Source organism: Salvia miltiorrhiza, chromosome 6 (assembly GCF_028751815.1).
Source record: "Salvia miltiorrhiza cultivar Shanhuang (shh) chromosome 6, IMPLAD_Smil_shh, whole genome shotgun sequence".
Classification (NCBI taxonomy): domain Eukaryota; kingdom Viridiplantae; phylum Streptophyta; class Magnoliopsida; order Lamiales; family Lamiaceae; genus Salvia; species Salvia miltiorrhiza.
In genome coordinates, this window is record NC_080392.1 from 43525284 (window position 1) to 43547500 (window position 22217).

Here is a 22217-nt window from a genome sequence, read left to right on the forward strand (position 1 = left end):
ATAACAGAATGTGTCAAACACAAGCCTCCAACTGGAGACAGAGCTTCTGCATGCAATGGGGAAAAATGGGGTTTTCAGAGATGATATATAAATAAAATATTGCAGGTAGGTGGTGTCACCATCATCGCGTTTTGCTGAAAGAAGTGTCTCAGTCAGTTGGAGCAACCTCACATTGTGGTGCTGCTGCTCATTGCATGCATCTTTGGTCCATCGCGACAATGGGGGCACTACTCACACTTCCCTAAACGCCTATGATATGTCATTTTCTTCCATTTAAAAATATAATATATATATATATATATATATATATTATTCTTATCTTTTTATAGAAGTCCGAATGTGAATACGATTGCAATGTATGCTTACATTTTTTGACTTGATATGTCATCGTTTTCAAATGTGTTTTAGACGAAGAAGAATTTGAGTAGTCTCGTGTTCTTGCGCAGGGAGAAGAAGTATATGTTTGGTGGGAGATAGATTTTAGGGGAGAGATTTGGAAAAAATCACGTATAATGTGGGGTCAGATCATATTTGTTGCTAGGGTTGTAAATGAATAGAGCTACTCGCAAGCTATACGAGGTTTGACTCGAAAAACTAGTTCGGAGCTCGATTCAATAATAAACGAGCCGAGCTCGAGCTCGAGCCTGACAGCACTCGATCGGTTCGTTGAGCTCGCGAACATGTTTGAATTCTATTGTTCGCGAACTTGTTGGCAAGCCTGTTCACAAACCTCCGGTTGAGCCTTCAACAGAATTAGTGCACGAGCCTTAAACGAGTCAAGCCGAGCTCGAGCACCTGAATATTTAAACGAGTCGAGCTCAGACCTTCTAATATTCGACTCGATTCGACTCGTTTATATAAATTAAACTATTTTTTGCAACTCGCACTCAAAAATTAAACCATTTTTTGCAATATTTTATGATCAGATAATTTTGCAACTCAATCAAGAAATCAAGTCATAAAATCACCCTCCTTTAAAATTAAATATAATTCATAAACTATAACAATCCCCTTTAAAATTAAATATAATTTACAATAAGGTCCTCTCAACTGCATTATCTCTAGGTTCATTTGTCACTTGGAAGCTAGTAGGCATTTAAATAATCCATCCAAATTACAATTTGAGCAGCCGAATATCCCAATTGTCGATGTGGTGTGTGTATGTGTGGCTAATAGAGATTGGAATAATAATGTCAAATTTAAGTGAGATTGCATAAAGACAAAGACCATCTATCAAGCTAGAGTACTATATATGGAACTGGAAAAATCTTACATTCTTATAATCGCTTACATAGAGATTTATTTTATTTTATTTAAATGGTTCAATAATAAAATTAAAAGTTGAAGCTGCGCCTATAGCAGTTAAGTTTATGGAGTGGATGGGCCCTTTTTCCTTCCTCTTCTTCTACCTCAATTTTTTATTGGACTGGGCCGGATAGAACCTCCACCTTCTCTTGGGCTGCCGCTGGCCCATCCATCTTTACTGGGTATATTTTATTTTATTTTATGGAGTATTTTTAGAAGCACTCAAATTTATTTCCGAGATGAAAGAAATTTAGAACTACACAATTCACATCTCCTCTTTCACCAGATCAAAGATGAGTTAGGTTTTCATAAAGATGCTTGAATTCAAATTTCTGCAAAAGATTTATAAACTGATGCTCTATCTTCTGACCAAAGAAAATTCATACCAGCATTCATCAAAATTCAATACACCCATTTATGAAGCAAGGCAGTGCAAAAATCAGATTTCTATCACATTATTGATCAGTTCATATCAAGATTCAGCATATCCTTCCAATATAAATAAATTGGCAAATATTGAAAAACAGGACCAATAACTCAATAGTGTTCCAAAAACAAAACTTTTACATCTAAACACTACACAGCAACACCTGCAGCCTTCTTCTCGGTTGCACCAGAGTTTTTAGAAGAAAACAGATCCAAAACATCAGCATGATCTTTAATGTGACTTGGGCATTTCGCCAGGAAGTCGTGCGCCTCAGACTGTCTTCCAGCTGAAAGATACGCCTCAAACAAACGAAGAAACACATGAGTCGCTGGGCGTCTCTTTGACATCATGCCTTGTGTAAATGTAAGAGCATCTTCAGTAGTTCCTCTTTTGGCGAGGTAGGGGATGAAGGAATCCAAATCTGGAGGGTATCCTTGGTTCTTCATCATACACATAACACCTAGAGCTTCTTTGAAATGTTTTCTAGCTAATAGACTCCTCGTTAATGTTCTGTATGTCGAGTGCCATGGCCTTAACCCTTCCTCATTGACCATCTTCGAAAGAAGCTTGTATGCACGCAATGGCTTGTTTTTCTGACAGTATGTGCCGACCAAAAAGGCTAGAGGGCGCCCGCCACAAGTGGAGGCACCCAGTTTCTTAACCATCTTTTCAACACCAAGAGATGCTCCCTCCAGATTCTGCTCCTCACAGAATCCTTTAACCAAAGATATCCACGTCATGTAATCTGAGGAAGGCACCATCTTATCCACAAACTCCAGCGCCTTTCCTGTTTCTCCAAACCTACCGAGCTTGAAGGCAACCTTACGTTGCAGAGCACCAGAAGGTACGTAACCAGCCTCCTTCATCGCTGCCAATATCCTATTGCACTCGTTCATCCTCCCCACACTAATCAAAGACTTCACAACTCCATCGAGGATGTTATCAGTAAATGAATTTCCATTGGCCTTGAAGACCTCAACTACTTTCAGAAACAAGTCCATATCTAGTTCCTTGCTGGCCACTATTTTCTTCAAGAGCAAAGTGCAGTCCTCAACAGACGGCTTATTCCCACCATTCGCTGCAAATTCATACAAATTCACAGCATCCTCTGTCATTTTCTTCTTCAGAAACTGCTGAGAGACACTAACATAGGTCTCCCTCGCCATCTCATGCCCTTCACTTCTCATTTCATCAACGAACCTCCAGAACTTCTGACTGTGATCTTCTTTACCCAACACTCTAGCCAGCGCATTATACGAATGCTGATCATGCTCAAAGACACCACATTCCTCAATCCACCTAAAGAAAATCAATGCTTTATTGGGATCAACTTCAAGAGTCCCTAGCACCCTCGTGACCAGATCACTCGAGAACTCCACATTCAATTCTTTTAACTGTTTCTCCACATCATCTCCCCAAACTTGTTTCCCAATTATTTCACAAACCCTAACACAGTCGCTTCCACCGGAATCTCCTCCGGCAACATCATTGTCCTTGCGGCTAGCAGAACCCGTAGCATACAAATCCTTCAATTTCTCAACCTCATCACTAGCACCATCTTTCATAAACCTCTCAGAAATTCTAAGAAATGCGCCTTTCTTCACACCGTACCCTTTCTTTTTCATAATATCAATCAATTCCCAAGTTTCCTTAACAAGACCATTAGCACCTAAGATCCCTATCATCAGATTATACGAATTAGAGCTCAAAATCTCGCTCTGACTACCCGAAACCCAATTAAAAATCCGCTTAGCAACATCAGGATCAATATCGGGATTCTTTAGCACATTCAAAATCAAATCATGCGACATAATAACGTTCTTATCATCTAAATCAGACTTAATCTCGTCAACAGACATTTCAGGTTTAGCGAAGATTTCCGCTAAGAGAGTAGCTTGATCGGACGGTGGCTTGGGAGGCGCGACGGCGAACTCCGGGGATGACGTGAAACGACGACGGAGTGCGAAGGGAATCGGGATCGCGAGAGGTGCACGTGCAGGTGCGTGGAGGAGCGAGGAAGTGAAGGAGCGAAGATGGTGTACCTGAGAAATGCGAGGCTGAGATGGAGAGTGGCAGCGGAGGAGAAGAAGGCGGAGGCATTGATTTCTCATAGTATCGGATTCGAACAGGGATTTGATCTCGAGCTGTTGTATCTTCGAAGAGAAGGGAGAGGGAGATACAGTTGGGGGGCTTTTGATACTTGTTCAGATTAGGGTTTTTGGGGGAGAAGAGAGAGAGAGAGGGGTAAGGACTGACTGAGGGTGTTTTAATTGAAGTGATAAGTGAGTAATTCCGTCTCAGTTAAATTGATCAAATTTTTTTTAATACGAGAATTAAGAAATTAGTGTTTAGTCTTTTAAATTTGTTTGATAATCGATCTCAAAAAAAAAATGTTTTATAATAAAATTAATACAATGAAATAATCACAAATATCTTTTATAATTTGTTCTATATAAAGAAATTGATCAATTTAATTAGGACGATCTGAAAAAGAATATTGATCAAATTAATTGGAACGGAAAGTATTAAAGAGTTTAAGCTCTAAAAATAAGCTATAAAAATTTATAAACTCTTAAAAAATAAGTTACACACCCCAATTTATTTTCTCATTATCTTATCAACAACACTTATTTTAAAAAAATAACTCAACTATGATTTTTATTTTTATCATATATCATTTTAATTTCATCTCTCTAAAAAAAACTTTCTCTTTAACTAAAAATTATTTCTTTAGCTTATAAACTCTATTATCCACATATTTTGACAATTTATAGAAGCATCTTATAAGCTCCAAGAGCTTATAAATTCTTTAAAATAAGCTTACCTATAACCCTCTAAGACTATCTCTAGTAATGTGACCAGCACAATCATTCAATCATCTAATATTTTTATGTTTTATGTTCACGATAAGTGTGGTATGGATGAAATGACACGAATTAAAAAAAGTATTGAGATATCAGTATAAAATAAAATAGATCCCATTAAAGTTAAATTATTAAGGATATCAAACATTAGTAATATATAGTTTCTATATGTCGCAACTCTAATTAAACAATTTCTAGCTGCAATAATAATATAAGGATTGATTACTGGAATTCAGAAAATTGGGCCAACACATATAGAATTGGGCCGCTGTAACTGGAATTCAGAAAATTGGGCCAACACATATAAAATTGAGCCGTTGTATCTGCTCAGTCACTGAAAATAGTGGGGGCGTAAACAATTGCAACATCAAATTCAAGAACTCTAATACAAGTTTTTCATCATTTTATGATTTTAACTTGAAATATTGTAATAATAATACTACTATGTTTCAATTTATTTCATAATTGATACCTTCAAAAAAATTTGGTCAACATGGTAGGCCTCACCTACCGTCATCAAATTGTAGTTTCAAAGCCTTAGTAAAGCTAATAATTCACGTGAATTAAGAACCAATAGTATTTAAAACCAAAAAATAATTGCTTTTTTTTTATCTTTTTTATTTTTTAATCTTTATGGCTATTTGATAATTTTATAAAATAAAGTGGTTATTTTGATATATTTACTTTTTGGAACTATATATAATTACAATTAAATATCAAAACAATGGACAATTTAACAAAAAATATAACAACTGTTTCCATCTCAATTATATAGACTGATTGAGTTCTACATAATTATTAAAACGGGTCACTAAAAAAATAAAATTATACAAGTTATTTTCTAATATATTCATATGTTCTTTGACAAATAATTAATGCTAGAGTAATCAACAAATTAAATAAAGATATGCATGTTTGTAAATGAACCAAAAATACATGACCTTTTATAAAAATGAGCCTATATATTTAAGACATTCAAAAAAGAAAGCAAACCTATATATATAATTGGAATGGGAGAAATATAATCCAGCTATAAGAAACAGAACAAAAATGTCCTAAACTCATTTTTCAGTTATGACAAGTCTTATTTATATGGCTGTGAAGTACTCCCTCCGTCCCACTAAAGAAGACACGCTTTCCTTTTTGGGCTGTCCCAATAATAAAGACACATTTTCAAAAAATGAAATAATTAGGGCATAAGATACACTAATTAATTGCACTCTCTCACCGCCTCTCTCACTCTCTCGTCTCTCTCAATCCGCCTCTCCGGTCTCCGCCTCTCTCACTCTCTCGTCTCTCTCTCTCTCAATCCAGCTTCTCCGACGAGCCTCCGACCACCGCCGAGCACCCCTCGCCTCTCCGACCACTGACGTGGGCAGAGGGCCGAGACCTAGCCCTAGCCCCGCCGAACAGCGCGGCGCCCCTCCCCCTCTTTTCTCCTTCTCCGCCGCCGCCTGCTTCTCCTTCTCCAGCCGACGGCGGCTCTGGGGCCGCGCCGCGACCGCCTTCCTTCTTACCCTCGCATCTCTCTGTCCGACTCCTCTCTCTTCCCCTTTCGGTTCTCCCTCGTCTCTCTCTCGACCTCTGTGTTTGTCATCGCCGCCTTCTCCGACCGAACAGCCGCCACCCATTCTCTTCTCTTCTCCGACAGATCTGGTTCTAGTGGCTAGGGTTTGCAGGGCGGCAGAGCTGGGGGCTAGGGGCTAGGGTTTGCAAGCGTTCGATTTTGGGCAAGACCCCCTCCGCCTTGGTTCTGGAATCCTCCATTATCGCCGCCCATCTCCTCGCCCCAATTCTGCCACCGCCTCCCTTCTCCGCCAACGTCCGTGGTCGGCGTCACTGCTATTGTTTGTGGGTTCGATTATCTCTTGGTTTGATTTTCAATTGTTTCTGGGTTCGATTTGCAATTGTTTCTGGGTTCGATTTTTCAATTTTTGAATCAGTTTCTGTAATCCTCTATTTTTGAATCAGTTTCTGCAATCCTCTATTTGCAATTGTTTATGGGTTCGATTTTCAGCGGCATAGCAGAGGGAATCGACAGTCGTTGTCGACGGCGGCGGCGGCGTTGGTGGTCGGCGGTGGTCGGAGCAGATGAGAGAGAGAGTTGAGGTTTAATAAAGACATTAATCAACTACACTAATAGTGGTGGGCCACAACACTTTAACAATTAATCTACCTTTCCTTAATCTCCGTGCCCAAAAGACCTATGTCTTTATTAATGGGACGGAGGGAGTAACTTTTTCTTTTAAAAAAAATGACTGTGAAAGGACGTTACTTAGATGGTAGCTCATTATCAAAACTCTCTCCATCCACAAAATAGAGTTCCGTTTGAGCATGGGCACGAATTTTAATAAAATTAAAATTATTGTAAGTAGAATAAATGTACAATTTGTAGGGGTAGTACTGTTAATATACAAAAGTAAAATAAAAGTATATTATTAGTTGAAAAATAGAATAAAAGTAGTATAATTTATAATTAAATATAAGAGATCATGTATGATACGATAGTTCAAAAAGTTAAATGAGACTTTTTTCGTGGACAAAAAAAAGGATAATAAGTAGCAGTACATTTTTTCGTGGACGGAGTGAATATATATTTGTGTTAAGATCCACCATAGTACGTGTTTGATGATCATGCATGCTATTCTTCCATGACTAAAAACTGAATTTTGACATTTTTAGTTAATTTCGTGATTTGTAATTGAGTATTTAATTGTACCTACACATAATTTGTAAAAATTTTGTTAAAAAACTTCATGTTTAACAGACATTTCGATTAAAATATGATTTAAATATTAAATTGTAATTTTTAAATAATATTTTCTCATATTTCAGATACAGTTTGTGCAACGATGATATTGCGCCAGCACAGCAGCAAAGTGCATGCAATAAGATTAAATTAATACATAAGTAAATAAAAAGGAAGAGATGCAGCTATTATAACGAGGATTTGATGACCAGAGAGAGTCGAGCAAAACATACACAATACTAATTCTTGAGGTCCCCAAACAATACATATGAACAATTAATTAACAAATACTACTACTCCATAAAAGATGAAATCATAAACACAAAGTTCAAAACATAAACACCATCACAAACTGAAAACAAACAGTAAAATAATAAAGTAAAAATTATTGGATGCAACTGCATGTTGAGGCTTTCACTTTTTAGTAACTGCACCCTTCACATAATTAACTGCTTCTTGCGTCTTAGTCTGCACCTGCTTTCCAGCCTAAAAAATAAAAAGTAAAAAGTCGAGCCTAATTTATAATGATATATAGAGATACAGTAATTAATTTGGATATATATATATATATAATGATAGTTAATAGTAGCTAGATTAATTACCCCTAGAACTGATGTTTTGGCATTGTTCATCAAGTTGCTGCTCTTTTCCTGCGTTTTCGCACCAAATTTATTACTATTAGATTAACAATATATGTAATTGAGTAATTAAAAGTTATTTGATCAATTCATCAAAATAAGTGGTTAATTGGTTGTGTAGAGGAAATTACCTGAGCTTGGCCCACAGCTTTTCCAGCTTGGTAGCTCGTGTTGTTGTTTTTATTCATTTTGATTATAAAACCAAGAGAAAACTGCAGTGAGAGAGAGAGAGAGAGAGAGAGAGAGAGAGAGAGAGAGAGAGAGTATTGGTGGTTGATTGAGAGGCGTGTTAATTAGCATTGCAATTTATAGAATTTGAGGGGTGGACACGTGTCATGTGTAGATCCACTTGAATTCATACTGTTCAAAGGCAAAAGCTGAAGCTTGCAAAAAATATCTGATTTTGGTCCTAAAATATCGAATGAGTTTTCAACTTTTTGATGTCGGCCATCTCTCAAAATAGTAATAATACTAATAATAATAATAATACTAAAGATAATAATTGAACGTTGCTTGCACCACATGGCCGTAGATATCCTATCCACAACAGATCCTATTATTTGATGTCGGTAATGCTTTTTATTAATTATTCCTTTTTTTTTTGTATATCAAATATTATCACGCATGGTTTACAAATTTTGGTGTTGCATTTTATGTCGCCTTTATTTTTTTTGCAGGTTGGAGATGAAGAATCCTTTCACCTAATCTAAGAGATAGCGTTACCAATGAATAATGGCCATGAACATAAAATTCCTCTAAGTTGGGGTGGATATATATGAAGGAAAAAAATTTGAAAATTTAAGATAGAATTCTTTTTACAGCAGGATATTTGAAGGGATATTTCTTACCAAATAGTATTGAATATAGGCTAAAAAAAGTTAAAATAATTGAGTGGAAAATATCCCAAGCTACATTTCTTGTCACATTTGGGAGGTGAAGCTAGATTTAGGCCGTTGTTCTTATAATCCTACTTCTTTATTTTGCAAATAACTATTTGTTCTAATTTATTTGGGTTAATTTAAACAATTGATTTTAAGTTTAAAGTCTGTTTCTAAATATCATAATGATGTTAATTTAAATAGTATGCTTTAATTTTATTTATATGATAAATGAAGAAACTAATGCATGTGTTCATCAATAGATTCACGTAATATATGATTAAACTCACAATATATAACTAATTGATAGACTTAACATAAATCGATAAACTTAAATAGAGCCATTTGTAAAATAATTTAATTAAAGTTATTGACATATACATCAAATTTAGACTAATTCTTTGAAAAACGCTAAAAAAACATGGATTTATTGATTGTTTGTCACGTTTGTAATAAAAATACCATGATTTGTTATTTTTCTTAGTGGGACTCAAACATGTTAATTTAGGCATGGTGTACAAATGCAAAAGGCATCAGAAAATAGGTCTCAATTCTCTCACTCTCTTTCTTCTTCAATTCAATTATTCTTGCTAAATTCTCTATCAATTATTCCAGAAATTATACCAAAAAAGAGGGAAAAGTAATCGATTCACTACACATGCTTGATTGCATATATATTATTGATAAAGCAAAAGGTCTAGGGTTTAAATTCACTACTCTCATCTCACTATAAAATCAAAGCTCAATTTACATGCATGTAAATGATAGTATTTTCATTCGATCATGCGTAATATTAATCGATTTGCGAAAGTTAACAAGTGTGTTTATTTGATCTTCTTCCATCAATTAAATAAAATATAAAGTACGCGTGAAGATAGCAAAGTGCAATAACTAATTAAAATCAATGCATAAATACGTACAAAGGAAGAGAAATATTTGAGGGGATCATTATTGATTATAGTTATAAAAGAGAATTTTGATGAGAATTCCCATTGATCCCCAAACATTAATTAGTTAACGCAATTAACAAATGAGGCGTTGTTCACTTTTTGGGCGCAGCTGCATCCTTCACATGATCAACTGCTTCTTGTGTCTTAATCTGCACTTGCTTTCCAGCCTATATATAAATATCCAACAACAAAATTTCAATGTTCATTGATTAATTAATTTTTATATATAATGATAGTTAATTAGTTGAATAATTTTTATTTTATTTCATTTTATTAATTACCTCCATAGCTGTTTCTTTGGCATTTTGTGCAGCCTTGCCAGCATTGTCCATCGCCTGGTTACCCTTTTCCTGAAATTTCGATATTAATTGCGTCATATATATTGGGCCAACAATAAATAAATATTAAATAATTGAGTATATGAAATATTAGACAATCGAATATGCTCAAAATATATGATTAAGTGGTATGAGGAAATTACCTGAGCTTGGCCCACGGCCTTTCCAGCTTCGAATTTGGAGTTGTCGGAGTTATTCATTCTGATTATAGCAAGAGAAGATTAATGTAGAGAGAGTGAGTGAATTGTGATGAGTGAGAATTAGATAATTAGTGTGGTTGATTGAGAAAATAATTACTCAGTAGCATTGCAATTTATAGCATTTGATGGTGGCCACGTGTCATGTGTAGGTTCACTTGGATTGGACTATTCAGAAGCCAAATATGAAGAAGAGTATGATTTTGGTCCGAAAATATTTGAGGAGTTTTTACTTTTCGACTTTTGATGTCGGCCCTCTCTCAATAATAATAATAATAATAATAATAATTAAATGTCTCATGCATGGATACCCACGTGCAGAAGCGCTTGGTTTTAAAAATGGTTACACAACTTACACTTATGTTATTGTTACCGCAATAAATATCATCCATAGATGTCTCATGACTCTCATCCACAACATCTCCTATGTATATATTTTTCTAATGTCGGTATCCTTTTTTAACAATTATTCCTTTTTACCCTGAGGCTGCGTTTATTTTGATAAATAAATTTATTCATGGAAAAAATGATAACAAAAATTTATATCTTAAAATATATTTTTTTTTCCAACATTTGACACATGAAAGAGATGTTTATCATTTTTCCTTCCTTATTTTCACTTCAAGGATATATAATATTATCCACTCAAAAAATTGAGTGTATAATATTATCCATCCTTGAAATAAAAATAAGGAATGAAAAATGGTAAACATCTCTTTTGTGTCAAATGTTAGAAAATAAAGGAGACATTTTAAGGCATAAATTTTTGTTATCCATCCTTTTGCATGGATAAATTTATCCATCAAAGTAAACGCAGCCTTATAGGAAATATTATCAGGCATGAGGCCTCATTTACATTGTTGGAGTTGCATTTTGTATTGCCTATTGTTGAACATTTGTAGGTTCAGTGGTTAAATTTAACAATCGAATTTTCGATCGTTAATTTTCAGAATGATTATCTATATATATATAAAAGCTCAACCTGAGCCAATTGGAGCCATTTTGGCGGGAAATTGTATCATCCTTTTAACCAACATGTATTCATTTTTTATTTATCTGCTGTGTAAATTTACAAATATTCAGAGGATCCGCACCTCCAATACTTTGGGTCCAAGAAAATACTTTGGCTCCAAGAAATTAATCAATATAAATATCAATTTAATTGTTATAATTCCCACAAATCAAAGGATGCTTTGGCTCCAAGAAATGATCTAATATAAATACTCACAAGTTCTCATTCATTCCGTCATTACCATAAACCAGGGGAGAGAAGAGGAGATAAGAGGGAGCAAGATGGTTAGTGGTTATGGCCGATCAGTTCGACGGTGATGGCAGTGGATCGGTATTATGAAGAGGTGAAGAGAAATAAACAATGAAAAAGAAGTTACTGTAAAGGGATTGTGGCTGGACAGCGCTGCCGGGCACCACCTGCGCCACAGCGGCCGACGATGAGAGAGCAAAGTGGCGGCGGCGGCAGGGGTGGCTGCTGCCCATTCTGATAAGAGAGCGAGAGAGATTGATGGAAGGCGGCGACGGATCTGGAGAAGAAAGGCAGACAGCGAGGAAGGAATGATTCCGGCGAGGTGACGAGAGAGAGATGGTCAGAGGGGGAGAGATGTCGGAGGCAGAGAGAGAGAGGCGCCGATTCCGGCAATGGCGCCGGCGCGACGCGGCACAAGAGGAGCCGAGTGGGTGAGAGTATATGTCAGTGCGAGTGTGCTGTGTGTTTTGTGCTTTGAAAAGTAGAGAGAAAATGAAGAAGCTCTCTCTGTTACAAGAGAGAGAATGAAGAAATTGAAAAAAAAAAAATAGAGAGAAGATGAGATGATGCGGCGCTGCTTGGCTTTACAATTAAAATTAGGGTTGTTTAAATTGTACTCCATTTGCCTTTCAAAAAAGTTGTACTGCATTAGCTCCAAAAAAGAAAAATTGTACTGCAATTTGTATTCTTTTTATCATCATTTTATATTTTTTTAATTAGTTTTGTTTGCCTAGATTGTTGAAACTAATTGATTTTTTAAAACATGAGAGATTGATTTAATTAAATTTAGTTTGAGCTTTTTATTTCTTTAACGTAATAACTTGGGCTTTATATTTCAAATATTTTAATTCAATTAAGATTCCAAAATTACTTGGATTTTTATATTTAAAATTTACATTTTAGATGGTAAACATATTTAGTTATATGATTAAATTGTTATCATATTTATTTATATAGTTAAATCAGTGTATATTGTTATATTGAAAACATTATTCTAATGATATTATTCGCTTTAAAAAATTGATACTAATTATTAATTTACAAAACTTTCTATTTTTGTAATTTACCTACCTTTTGAAATAGTACTACTAACTAATAAAACACAAATACTGATAAATCCTTATTGTTAATGTCTCCGTAGTCTGTCTAATATAGAGTCATTAGAGTGTAATAGAAAGTTAGGAAATGAACAACCCACTGTAATACCATTGCTCTAAGCAATAATAAGCATGCAACATGCTTAATTAATTGTTTTATAATTACTCATCGTTGATAATGATAACTAATTATTAAACAAAATGAACTTGCTTGAACATCAAACAAAAAAATCCATTATAAACAAATATGTAAGTTGAGAGAGAGAGAGAAAAAGAGAAAAATTCACTAAAATACGGATATGCGGGTACCGGCCTAATACTCGCATCGGGTATTAAGGTATCCGACAGTAGCGTCGGGGTGGGGTCGGGATCGGGTAGGGCAATTTGGAAATTTTTGGGGTTGGGTACCCGCAAAAATCAGATAGGGTACCCGACCCGCCCCGTTTAGCCACCCCTATTTTCATAGGTTGGATTCATTTTATGTTCGTATATCAATGGTTACTAATTATTGATATTTGAAACTTGAAAATTTTTTATTCTCAATAATATTGTTTGTATGAAACTCTATGAAATTGATTTATAGAAAATATTTTGTTATTTATTATATATATTTTGCTTTATTTAATATTATATTTCTTTTTATATTTATAATTATATTTCATATATTTGTGAATTTCGTACCCGTGCGTATGCACGGGTAAAAATACTAGTGTAAATAATTACTGATCAAATCAATCTTTAGTTTGATCGCTAATTGTATTAACGATCATTTTTTCAGTTTTAACTATTAAATTTGTGGTCGTTAAGTCGTATTTTCTGATAATGTATTATTATTCGTCAGATATATACCCTCTTTGTCCATAAGAAATAGTAGTATCTTTTGCTATTTTGGAATATCTATAAAAATTAATTATCTTTCATTTTTATAATACCGACAACTTATTATCCTCAATATACCCACTCTTTACTCTTTCTACAACATGGTGGGCCAATTTCTTCACTCACAATATAATTAATTATTATTATTAACATCATTTTTTAAGTGAGACCATTCACAATACACTCAACCATTTTTATTAAAACTCGTATTGTCCCCTTCTAGAACTATTTTTTATGGATAAATGTAGGAGTGCAATTTTTACTTTGTATGCACAAATTTCATTTGTTTTTTAAAAAAATGTCTCACTTCTTTTTAAGAAAAATTTCATTTTCTTTTAAAATTTCTCACTTATGTAATACATGCGGCGGGTCATGCAAGTTGTGCACGGGTCTTGGCGCGGAGCTCCATATGCATACATGTTGAAAGTTCTTGCTTCTGCTAGTCTGAAAATGTTGGACTAATTGTTTGAACAAATAATCCAACAGCTACTGTGAAAGCAGTAAATATAGCTTAAAGTAAGAGTCAGGGGATTTTTTAGGACAATAACTTATGTTGATTTGAAAATTAGGACAAAAACTTTTGGATTTGTAAAAATAGGACACTAATATTTTTTAGAGTAAAAATAGGACACTAATTAATAAGTGTCGTAAAAATAGGACATTTCTCGGCCGATAATTGGCCGAAAAATGTCCTGCGGATGCAACACTTATTAATTAGTGTTCTATTTTACTCTTAAGAAAAATTAGTGTCCTATTTTTATAAGTCCGAAAGTTATTGTCCTAATTTCCAAATCAATCTAAGTTACTGTCCTAAAAAACCCTCGAACTCCTTAAAGTAATGTGGTGCTAATGAATTCGTGAGATCTAGGAAAATATAAATATCATTTTACTTGAGGTCTTGACGACTGGATTTGATAAAATTGGCGTTGTTGCTGGGGAGTCGGCGTCCTAGTATTTTGGTATTCTTCTTTTGTTTTATGTTTTGACCTTTGCTTTGCATGTTCGTATCTAATCGTTCGTCGTTAAACTTGGCCTAATGCATTTTTATACGCTAAAGAGTAAAATGGATACAACGTACGACTGATTGAGTCTTATTTATATATTATTAGGAAAATTTTACAAAATTGTCATTTTCGCCAAAAAAAAAAGTCCTCACAGTCCCGTATACTTAATTTTTTTTTTTTAATAAATAATGACAACGCACAATTCATTTATTTGAGAGAATACAGTTGTGTGTGCGTATGTACATCTTTTCAAATTAAACTACATAAATATTTAAGTTTATTATAAAAATATAAAAATTGAAAAAGTCATTTTCGTGCATGGCACGAGGTGACACTTGTAGTAAATAAAAAGAAGGAAAAGAGATATTTGAAGGAAACAGTGTTTATTTTGAGCTAACTATTCTTACGTACAGTTTCCAGATATAGGGTTAGGGTTCAAGTTAACTATTCACCCTCATATATATATAAAAGTTATAATTTTTTATTACGCCCGCAGCAAAGTGCAGTAAGATAAATACACAAAAAAAATGGAAGAAAGATATCGGAAGGGAATATAATTGATTACCCTTAAAAATAGATTTTAATCAGAGCTACAGCCAACACATTAACAACAAATGACTGCGAAAATGAAACCCTAAACACAAACTTCAAACTAAAACACCATCACAAACTGAAACAAACAGAACAATAACAATTAAAAAAAAAACACATTTGATGATATGAAAACATCTGATGAATCTTTCACTTTTTGGCCGCCGGCGCAACTGTTTCCTTCACATAATTAACCGCTTCTTGCGTCTTAGTCTGCACTTGCTTTCCCGCCTATATATCCAACAACAAATTAATATATCAATGTCTAATTAGCATGAAATATCAATGCTTAATTAGCATGAAACAATGTAATAACAGATTACATTAATTTGTACATATATATATAATGATAGTTAGAGATTATTAATTACCTCCATAACTGATTCTTTGGCAGTTTGTGCAGCACTACCAGCTTGCTCCATCAGTCCGGGACCCTTCTATAAATTTTTTTTTAAAACATATACTAATTTAGTATCTAATTAAAAGAATATTAGGCGATCCAACATAATAGTATGATTATATTATTTAAGTGGGGAAATTACCGGAGTTTGGTCGGCTGGCTTTTTATCGGCGTTGTCGGAGTTAAACATTTTGATTTTGGAACAAGAGAAATGTAGAGAGAGTGTGTGTGTGTGTGATTTGAGAGAAAGACTATAGAAAGTTTGTAGCATTGGTGGTTGATTGAGCATTGCAATTTATAGAATTTGGGAGGTGACGTATCATGTGTAGTTCCCATTGGATTAATTGGGACTATTCAAAGGGAAGATGCAACAAAATATCTGTTGTGGGTCCAAAAATGATTCGAGTTTTCAACTTTCGATGTCGGTCATCACTCAAAAAAATTGATAATAAAAATAATAATAAAAATGTAAACTTTGAAATTGGGTTTCACCGCATCCACATGTTATATGTATGTTATGTTATTACCCCGTGATTTATTTCATCCTTCGATCCTATCCACAATAAATCCTAGTATATTTTTCTGATGTCGGCAGTCCTCTTTTAGCAATAATTCCTATATTAGTATATATCTAATACTCATTTCCTCTCGTTACAAATGACTCACTTTTCATAATGGGACGTCTTATTATAAATATTTCATTTCTTTTTTGGTAATATATTCTCTTTCTATACTTAATATTTAAATAATAATAATAAAAAACGTATATTAACAGGAATGATTTACAATGAGCCAATGATTGAAATTTTACTCTGATTAGAATATTTTTTGTCACGATTATTGTCTTTAATTTATGTCTAGTAGAGTATCTTAGATTGGATATTTTACTGAGGGTGCGTTTACTTTGATCGTAAAATTTTTATTGGAAAAAGATGGATAAAAAAATTGAGAAAATATTATATTTTTCTCATTTTTTTATCATATGCTTACTAGAGATGAAAATATGGGAAAATATTGAAAAATATTTTCACACCCTACCTTGGGATAATATTATCCAACATTGGAGAGAAAATGAGCTGCCCGAGAAAAAATTTCACTTTGTCCGAAGAAAATTTTCCATCATAATAAACATGTGAAAATTGTGAAAAATTATTGAAATTATACATTTTCTCTTATTTTCCATCAAAGTAAACGCACCCTAAAAATACTCTTATCACTCTAAACTCAAAGAGATTCCAAAATGAAATTAAGCGGGTACGTTAATTTGGCTAAGCTTATTTTAAAGAGCTTATAAGATGTATTTTCTTAAGATCTTATAAGTTGTCAAAGTGTTTGGATAATCTATTTATTTTTATATACGACAATTATCACTTTTATACATCAATAAGTATAACTTTAATCATAAAAAAATGATATTATTATTTGAGTTATTGTTAATTTTTTAAGAATAACTATCATCTGTCCCGAATGGGACACCAAGCTGTGCGATCTTCTGTGTGAACAGTGAGGTCCCGAGTTCAAACTCCATTGCTCCCCCTCCCCAACTCCCCCAAGTCAAAAAAAAAAAAAAAGAATAACTATCATCTAATCATAAGAATTGTCACTTTTATAACTATAGTATTTTTTTAGCATTAGAACTATTAGTTTTATTTAAAGGATTAAATGTAATGCATGTAAGATCACAAACTTTGGCTTAAATACGTTTTGCACACGAACTAGATTTGCACCAAATCATCCATATATTATACTCCCTCCGTCTCAGAACAAATGTCCCATTACTTTTGGGCACGGAGATTAAAGAATGTGTAATTAATAGATAAAGTGGGTTGATGAAAATTGCTTAAATATTTTAAAAGTAGTTATAGAGAGAAAATATGGTGGGTGGACCCATAAAATTTCTATAATTATTTGCCAAAAAAGAAATGAGACACTTGTAATAGGACATCCTATTATGGAAAGTAGGATATTTATAATGGGACAGAGAGAATATATATTCATACGTTTATAATATTAATTGGGTAAATATCATGAAAACTCCTAAACTATACCCACTTTATCAAAAATACCCTAAAACTTTTGAAATATTCTCTAAACCCTCAAACTATCAGGTTTTTATCAAATATATCCCGCATCTATTTTTCAGTTACCAGAAACGTGATGTGACTCGCCGAATGCCACAATGTAACTTATATTCTATTTTTTTAAAATGACATGGAAAAAACGACTTCGTTTCGTACTATATTCTTTCGTGTTTATCCCTAATTCTAGGTTATTAGTGTGAATTTCAAACACGATAGGAGTGAATTTTAAATTTCAAAGTGACTTTTTTTTAAATGATATGGTACAAAACGACGTTGTTTTTGTCATTGCATTTTTAAAAAATAGAATATAAATTACATTGTGGCATCCGGCGAGCCACATCACATTTTTGGTGACCGAAAAATAGATGCGGGATATACTTAATAAAAATCTAATAGTTTGAGGGTTTAGAGAACATTTTGAAAGTTTCAGAGTATTTTGAATAAAGTGGGTATACTTCAAAGGTTTTTATGATATTTACCCATATTAATTTGTCGAGGTTTAAGAGTTAAGACAGGAATCATGTCGGCCGAACAACCAATTTATAGCATTATTTCGTATACACTCGTGCACTTATAATCAACCAATAAAAATAATAAAAAATAGCATAAAATTGAACTAAAGAATTGTGCAGAATATGTTACTAATTCAGAAAAAAAAAATGAATGAAATCTTGATTATCGGTAAAGCATAAACATATGGGAAATGTGATCCCATTCATGGGATCCATATTAATTAAAGGAAGGCAATTACATTATTAGCCTCCTAACAATTCGGCTAACCCATTTAAAAAAAGATCTGGCCGCTAATTCAATTAAGATCAAGAATTGAGACTGAGTCTTATTTTATAGTATAATATTCAGTCTTATTTTAGCGCGACCATATATATATATATATATATATATATATATATATATAGGGTGTGGTTCTAGAGAGAACTACATTATTTGTGAGAACGGGAGAACCATCAAATCTAATGCATCCACTGTAAAAATTAATGCATTCGCTGTTAAAATTAATGCACTAAAAAAATAAAAATAAAATGCTCCCTTCAGGATTCGAACCCAGGATCTGCATTCATCCAACAAGATGATGCATCCACCGTAGATCTTGATGATCGAATGGCTGAAAATGGTTCTCCGGTCTTCTTTTATTTATGGTTCTTTCTTGAACCTCTCCCTATATATATATATATATATATATATATATATATATATATAGGAAGAGGTTCTAATAAAAACCTCTTTTAACATGAGAACTAGGAACCACATCTTAGCCTTTAAATTTGAAGATCTAATGGATAGGATTAATTTGGAAAAATCAACGCCTAAAATGGGGTTAGTAGTTGTAGACATCCGTTTCTTTTACTTTTCCATTAGTCTAAGGTTACATTTGTCTTTTAGCAATTACTTAATTAAACCTATATGATATGCACGATTTGGATTACCTAATTAAACATAGATGATATTTACGAAATGGTTACATTTGTCTAATCTTTTATTTTCTGTTCTTAATTTTCTCTCATTCTTTCTCCGAGTCTTCTTTATTCTTCCATACTCTTAATATCCTATACTCTTAATATCAATTATTATTGAAGACAGTTGTAGTGTAATTTTTCATGATGAACACTCAAGGTATTTATTAATTTAGTTTTATTCTCAGTTTTAGTTGATTTATTTTCGAATTTTTTTGAAAAATGATTTAAATGTTGATTTGATTTTTAGGAAGTTGTTATTTTGCAGTGTTAATTATTATTCTTTCAATTGTTGTTCATAATTTATATGAGTTGCATAATCAAATTATGTAGTTGCTTAATTGCATAGTTAAAAATGTGTTTTGCACATATGAATATGTAAACTGCATAGTTCGAATTACTTGTTGCATTATGAAAGATTTTACTTCATACGAATATTTTAAATGCATAGTTGAAATAAAGGGTTAGAATTGAATTAAGTTATTCTTTTGTTGTGTTAATTGTTTAGGTGCATGGCAAAAATTTTGTATTGCACAAAAGATTTGTAGTATTTTAGTTTTCTAGTTACAATCTTTGAATTTCAATTTTTAAATGTTCACACTCAATTTATGATGTTGTATGTGTCGGGAAGAAAAGCATGTGTGCATCTTTGCATATAGACTGTTTATGGGTGAAGAACAAATGAAAAAGAGAGATTTTGCAAAGTAATAATTGCATAGATGCATAGATGAATTTTACTAATTGCCGCTGGGGAACTTTTGTAGTGTTTATATGTTCTATCTTTTGTTAGTAAAGGACAATCCATGTTTTAAGATTGTATAGATTTCTTCCGAATTATAGATTAAAAATAATGCAATCATTTTTTTTATTACAATCCAACGTCTGTGCACCAACCTCAAAAAGTGCAATTCCAGAAAAAAAAAAAAAAAAAAAAAAAAACGTTGTCACAACCTCAAAAAATTTGACAACAATGCATCATAATCCAACATCTATGCACCAATAATCAAACATCTATACATCAGAATCTTTTTATTACAATCCAACGTCTATGCATCAATATCTATGCATCAGAATCTTTCATCTATGCAAATCAAATAAAACCTATCCAAGAATCGCAAAAATTAATCAAACTACGCAACATCTATGCATCAATATCCAACATCTATGCATCAATATCCAATCAAGTTTGACAACAATGCATCACAATCCAACATCTATGCACCAACAATCAAACATCTATGCACCAACAATCAAACATCTATGCATCAGAATGCCCCTGAAATATAAGACACTTATGAGTAAAAGATAAGAAATGCAAATGAAGCAGGCTGTTACCAGGAAAAAAAAACAAAGATATGAGGTGTGTAAACAATAAAAGTAGGATTTGGAGAAATTTAATCTGCTAAAATACTTGGGAGAGCTTGATTGCAGCTTCAGTTATGAAATGTATAACCATAACTTGTAATTGGCCTGAATTATGCTGTGATTACTACTATATATCTTGAGATTAAATATATGCATAATAGCTTACACGTACACTGCTCATCCATAAAAGAAATCTCAGAAAGTTTGTTATTGGAAGCTCATCGAAATGGTATTGATATCTATAGAGAGAGAGAGAGAGGATCGCACTTGAATACAAAAAATTAACACACACGATATGAGTTTCTACTACTAAAATCAGCTTGTTTATGGATCAAGTACACAAACCAATACAATATTGTCCGTTTATATACGAACTCAACAAGCTATACTGCAAATTCTAATATGTAAACTATTCTTTGCTCGAGACAGATATTTTTACCAAAAGTAGGACAGAGGTAATACAGAAACTAATCCAACGTCTATGCATCAATATCCAACATCTATGCATCAATATCTCAAAATCTTTCATCTATGCAAATCAAATAAAACCTATCCAAGAATCGCAAAAATTAATCAAACTACGCAACAACTATGCAATAACTCAAACCATCTATGCAATTGATTTACCTGTTTCGAATCGTTTGAAGAAAAAAAACGCCGAATCGCTTGAATAATCGCTTGATTTACAGATCGTCAAAGCCGCCGCCGCCTGTTACAGATCGTCGAAGCCGCCGATTCCGCCGGGAACGCCGAAGACCCAACTTAATCCTCACCGCCGAACCCTGTGTCTTCGTCCGGGAACGGCAGTTGCGCCTTGCTCAGTCGCCGCGCCTTGCACAGATCGGCTGCCGTGACTCTTCTCAGACGCTACGTGCTACAGACCGACGACCAAGAATCTCGCCGCCGCCGGAAACGCCGTAGATCGCCGCCGTGACTCTTCTCAGACGGTGAACTCGAGATGCATAGGAGGCGGATTCGAGATGCCCTAGATAAAAAGTGAAAAAAAAACTGAATTAGGAATAGGTATTCTGCCGTGGAATTGTTAAATCTATTATTACATTTTTACCCTTCCAATTTTAATTCTATTTAAAATATTAATTAAATTGTGCATCTGTAATATGATCTCAACCATCTATTTTTTCTAGATGATTGGTGTAGATTAGGTTCCTAGTTTTCATCTTAAGGGGGGTTTCTATTTTAACCCCACCCTATATATATATATATATATATATATATATATATATATAGGGGCGCGCTCCAGTGAGACCCCCTATTTTTCGTGTAACATGAGTACAATGAATAAGACATATAATACTAATGAATAAAACGTATATCTAATGAACAAGATGTATATACTGATGAAAAATAAATTTTAGAAAATTCCGTAATGAATAAGACATATATACTGATGAACAGGGCCGTATATACTGATGAACAACGCAGTATATACTGATGAATAACAAAATTTAAAATATTTTGCTCCCTCTAGGATTCGAACCCTGCGAAAAAAAATCACCCTCTAGATACAATATCAGCCATAGGATTGCCAAAATAAACGCACCAGATCGTGGCCTAGATCTCACTAAAATTAGGGGGTCTCATTGGAGCGGCCCCCTATATATATATATATATATATATATATATATATTTTCTCTCAAACAAACAAGAAGGAACCAAGATTGACAACACATGCACACATATTTATTTCATACCATAAGTTA

The 22217-nt window shown here is 33.5% G+C and overlaps 1 protein-coding gene and 3 long non-coding RNA genes across 4 annotated transcripts; all 4 read right to left on the reverse strand.

Annotated features, from left to right (window-relative positions):
• Positions 1-1719: 1719 nt before the first annotated feature.
• On the reverse strand, positions 1720-4008 carry LOC130989789 (pentatricopeptide repeat-containing protein At3g02490, mitochondrial-like). The gene has a single exon (XM_057913890.1). The coding sequence runs from the start codon at positions 3841-3843 to the stop codon at positions 1882-1884; it is 1962 nt and encodes a 653-aa protein (XP_057769873.1). The 5' UTR covers positions 3844-4008; the 3' UTR covers positions 1720-1881.
• A 3555-nt stretch (positions 4009-7563) lies between these two features.
• On the reverse strand, positions 7564-8263 carry LOC130989790 (uncharacterized). Its single transcript, XR_009090750.1, has 3 exons — positions 8115-8263; positions 7948-7995; positions 7564-7831 (listed from the first exon to the last, which is right to left on the reverse strand). It is a non-coding gene; the product is annotated as an uncharacterized LOC130989790 (long non-coding RNA).
• Positions 8264-15126: 6863 nt separating this feature from the next.
• On the reverse strand, positions 15127-15880 carry LOC130989791 (uncharacterized). The gene is made up of 3 exons (XR_009090751.1): positions 15721-15880; positions 15550-15615; positions 15127-15409 (listed from the first exon to the last, which is right to left on the reverse strand). It is a non-coding gene; the product is annotated as an uncharacterized LOC130989791 (long non-coding RNA).
• A 4226-nt stretch (positions 15881-20106) lies between these two features.
• LOC130989792 (uncharacterized) lies at positions 20107-21614 on the reverse strand. The gene is made up of 2 exons (XR_009090752.1): positions 21124-21614; positions 20107-20407 (listed from the first exon to the last, which is right to left on the reverse strand). It is a non-coding gene; the product is annotated as an uncharacterized LOC130989792 (long non-coding RNA).
• Between the last annotated feature and the right edge of the window lie 603 nt (positions 21615-22217).

Coding starts and splice junctions, on each gene's coding strand:
- LOC130989789 (XM_057913890.1), bottom strand. CDS start 3,843: ATGAGAAATCAATGCCTCCGCCTTCTTCTCCTCCGCTGCCACTCTCCA.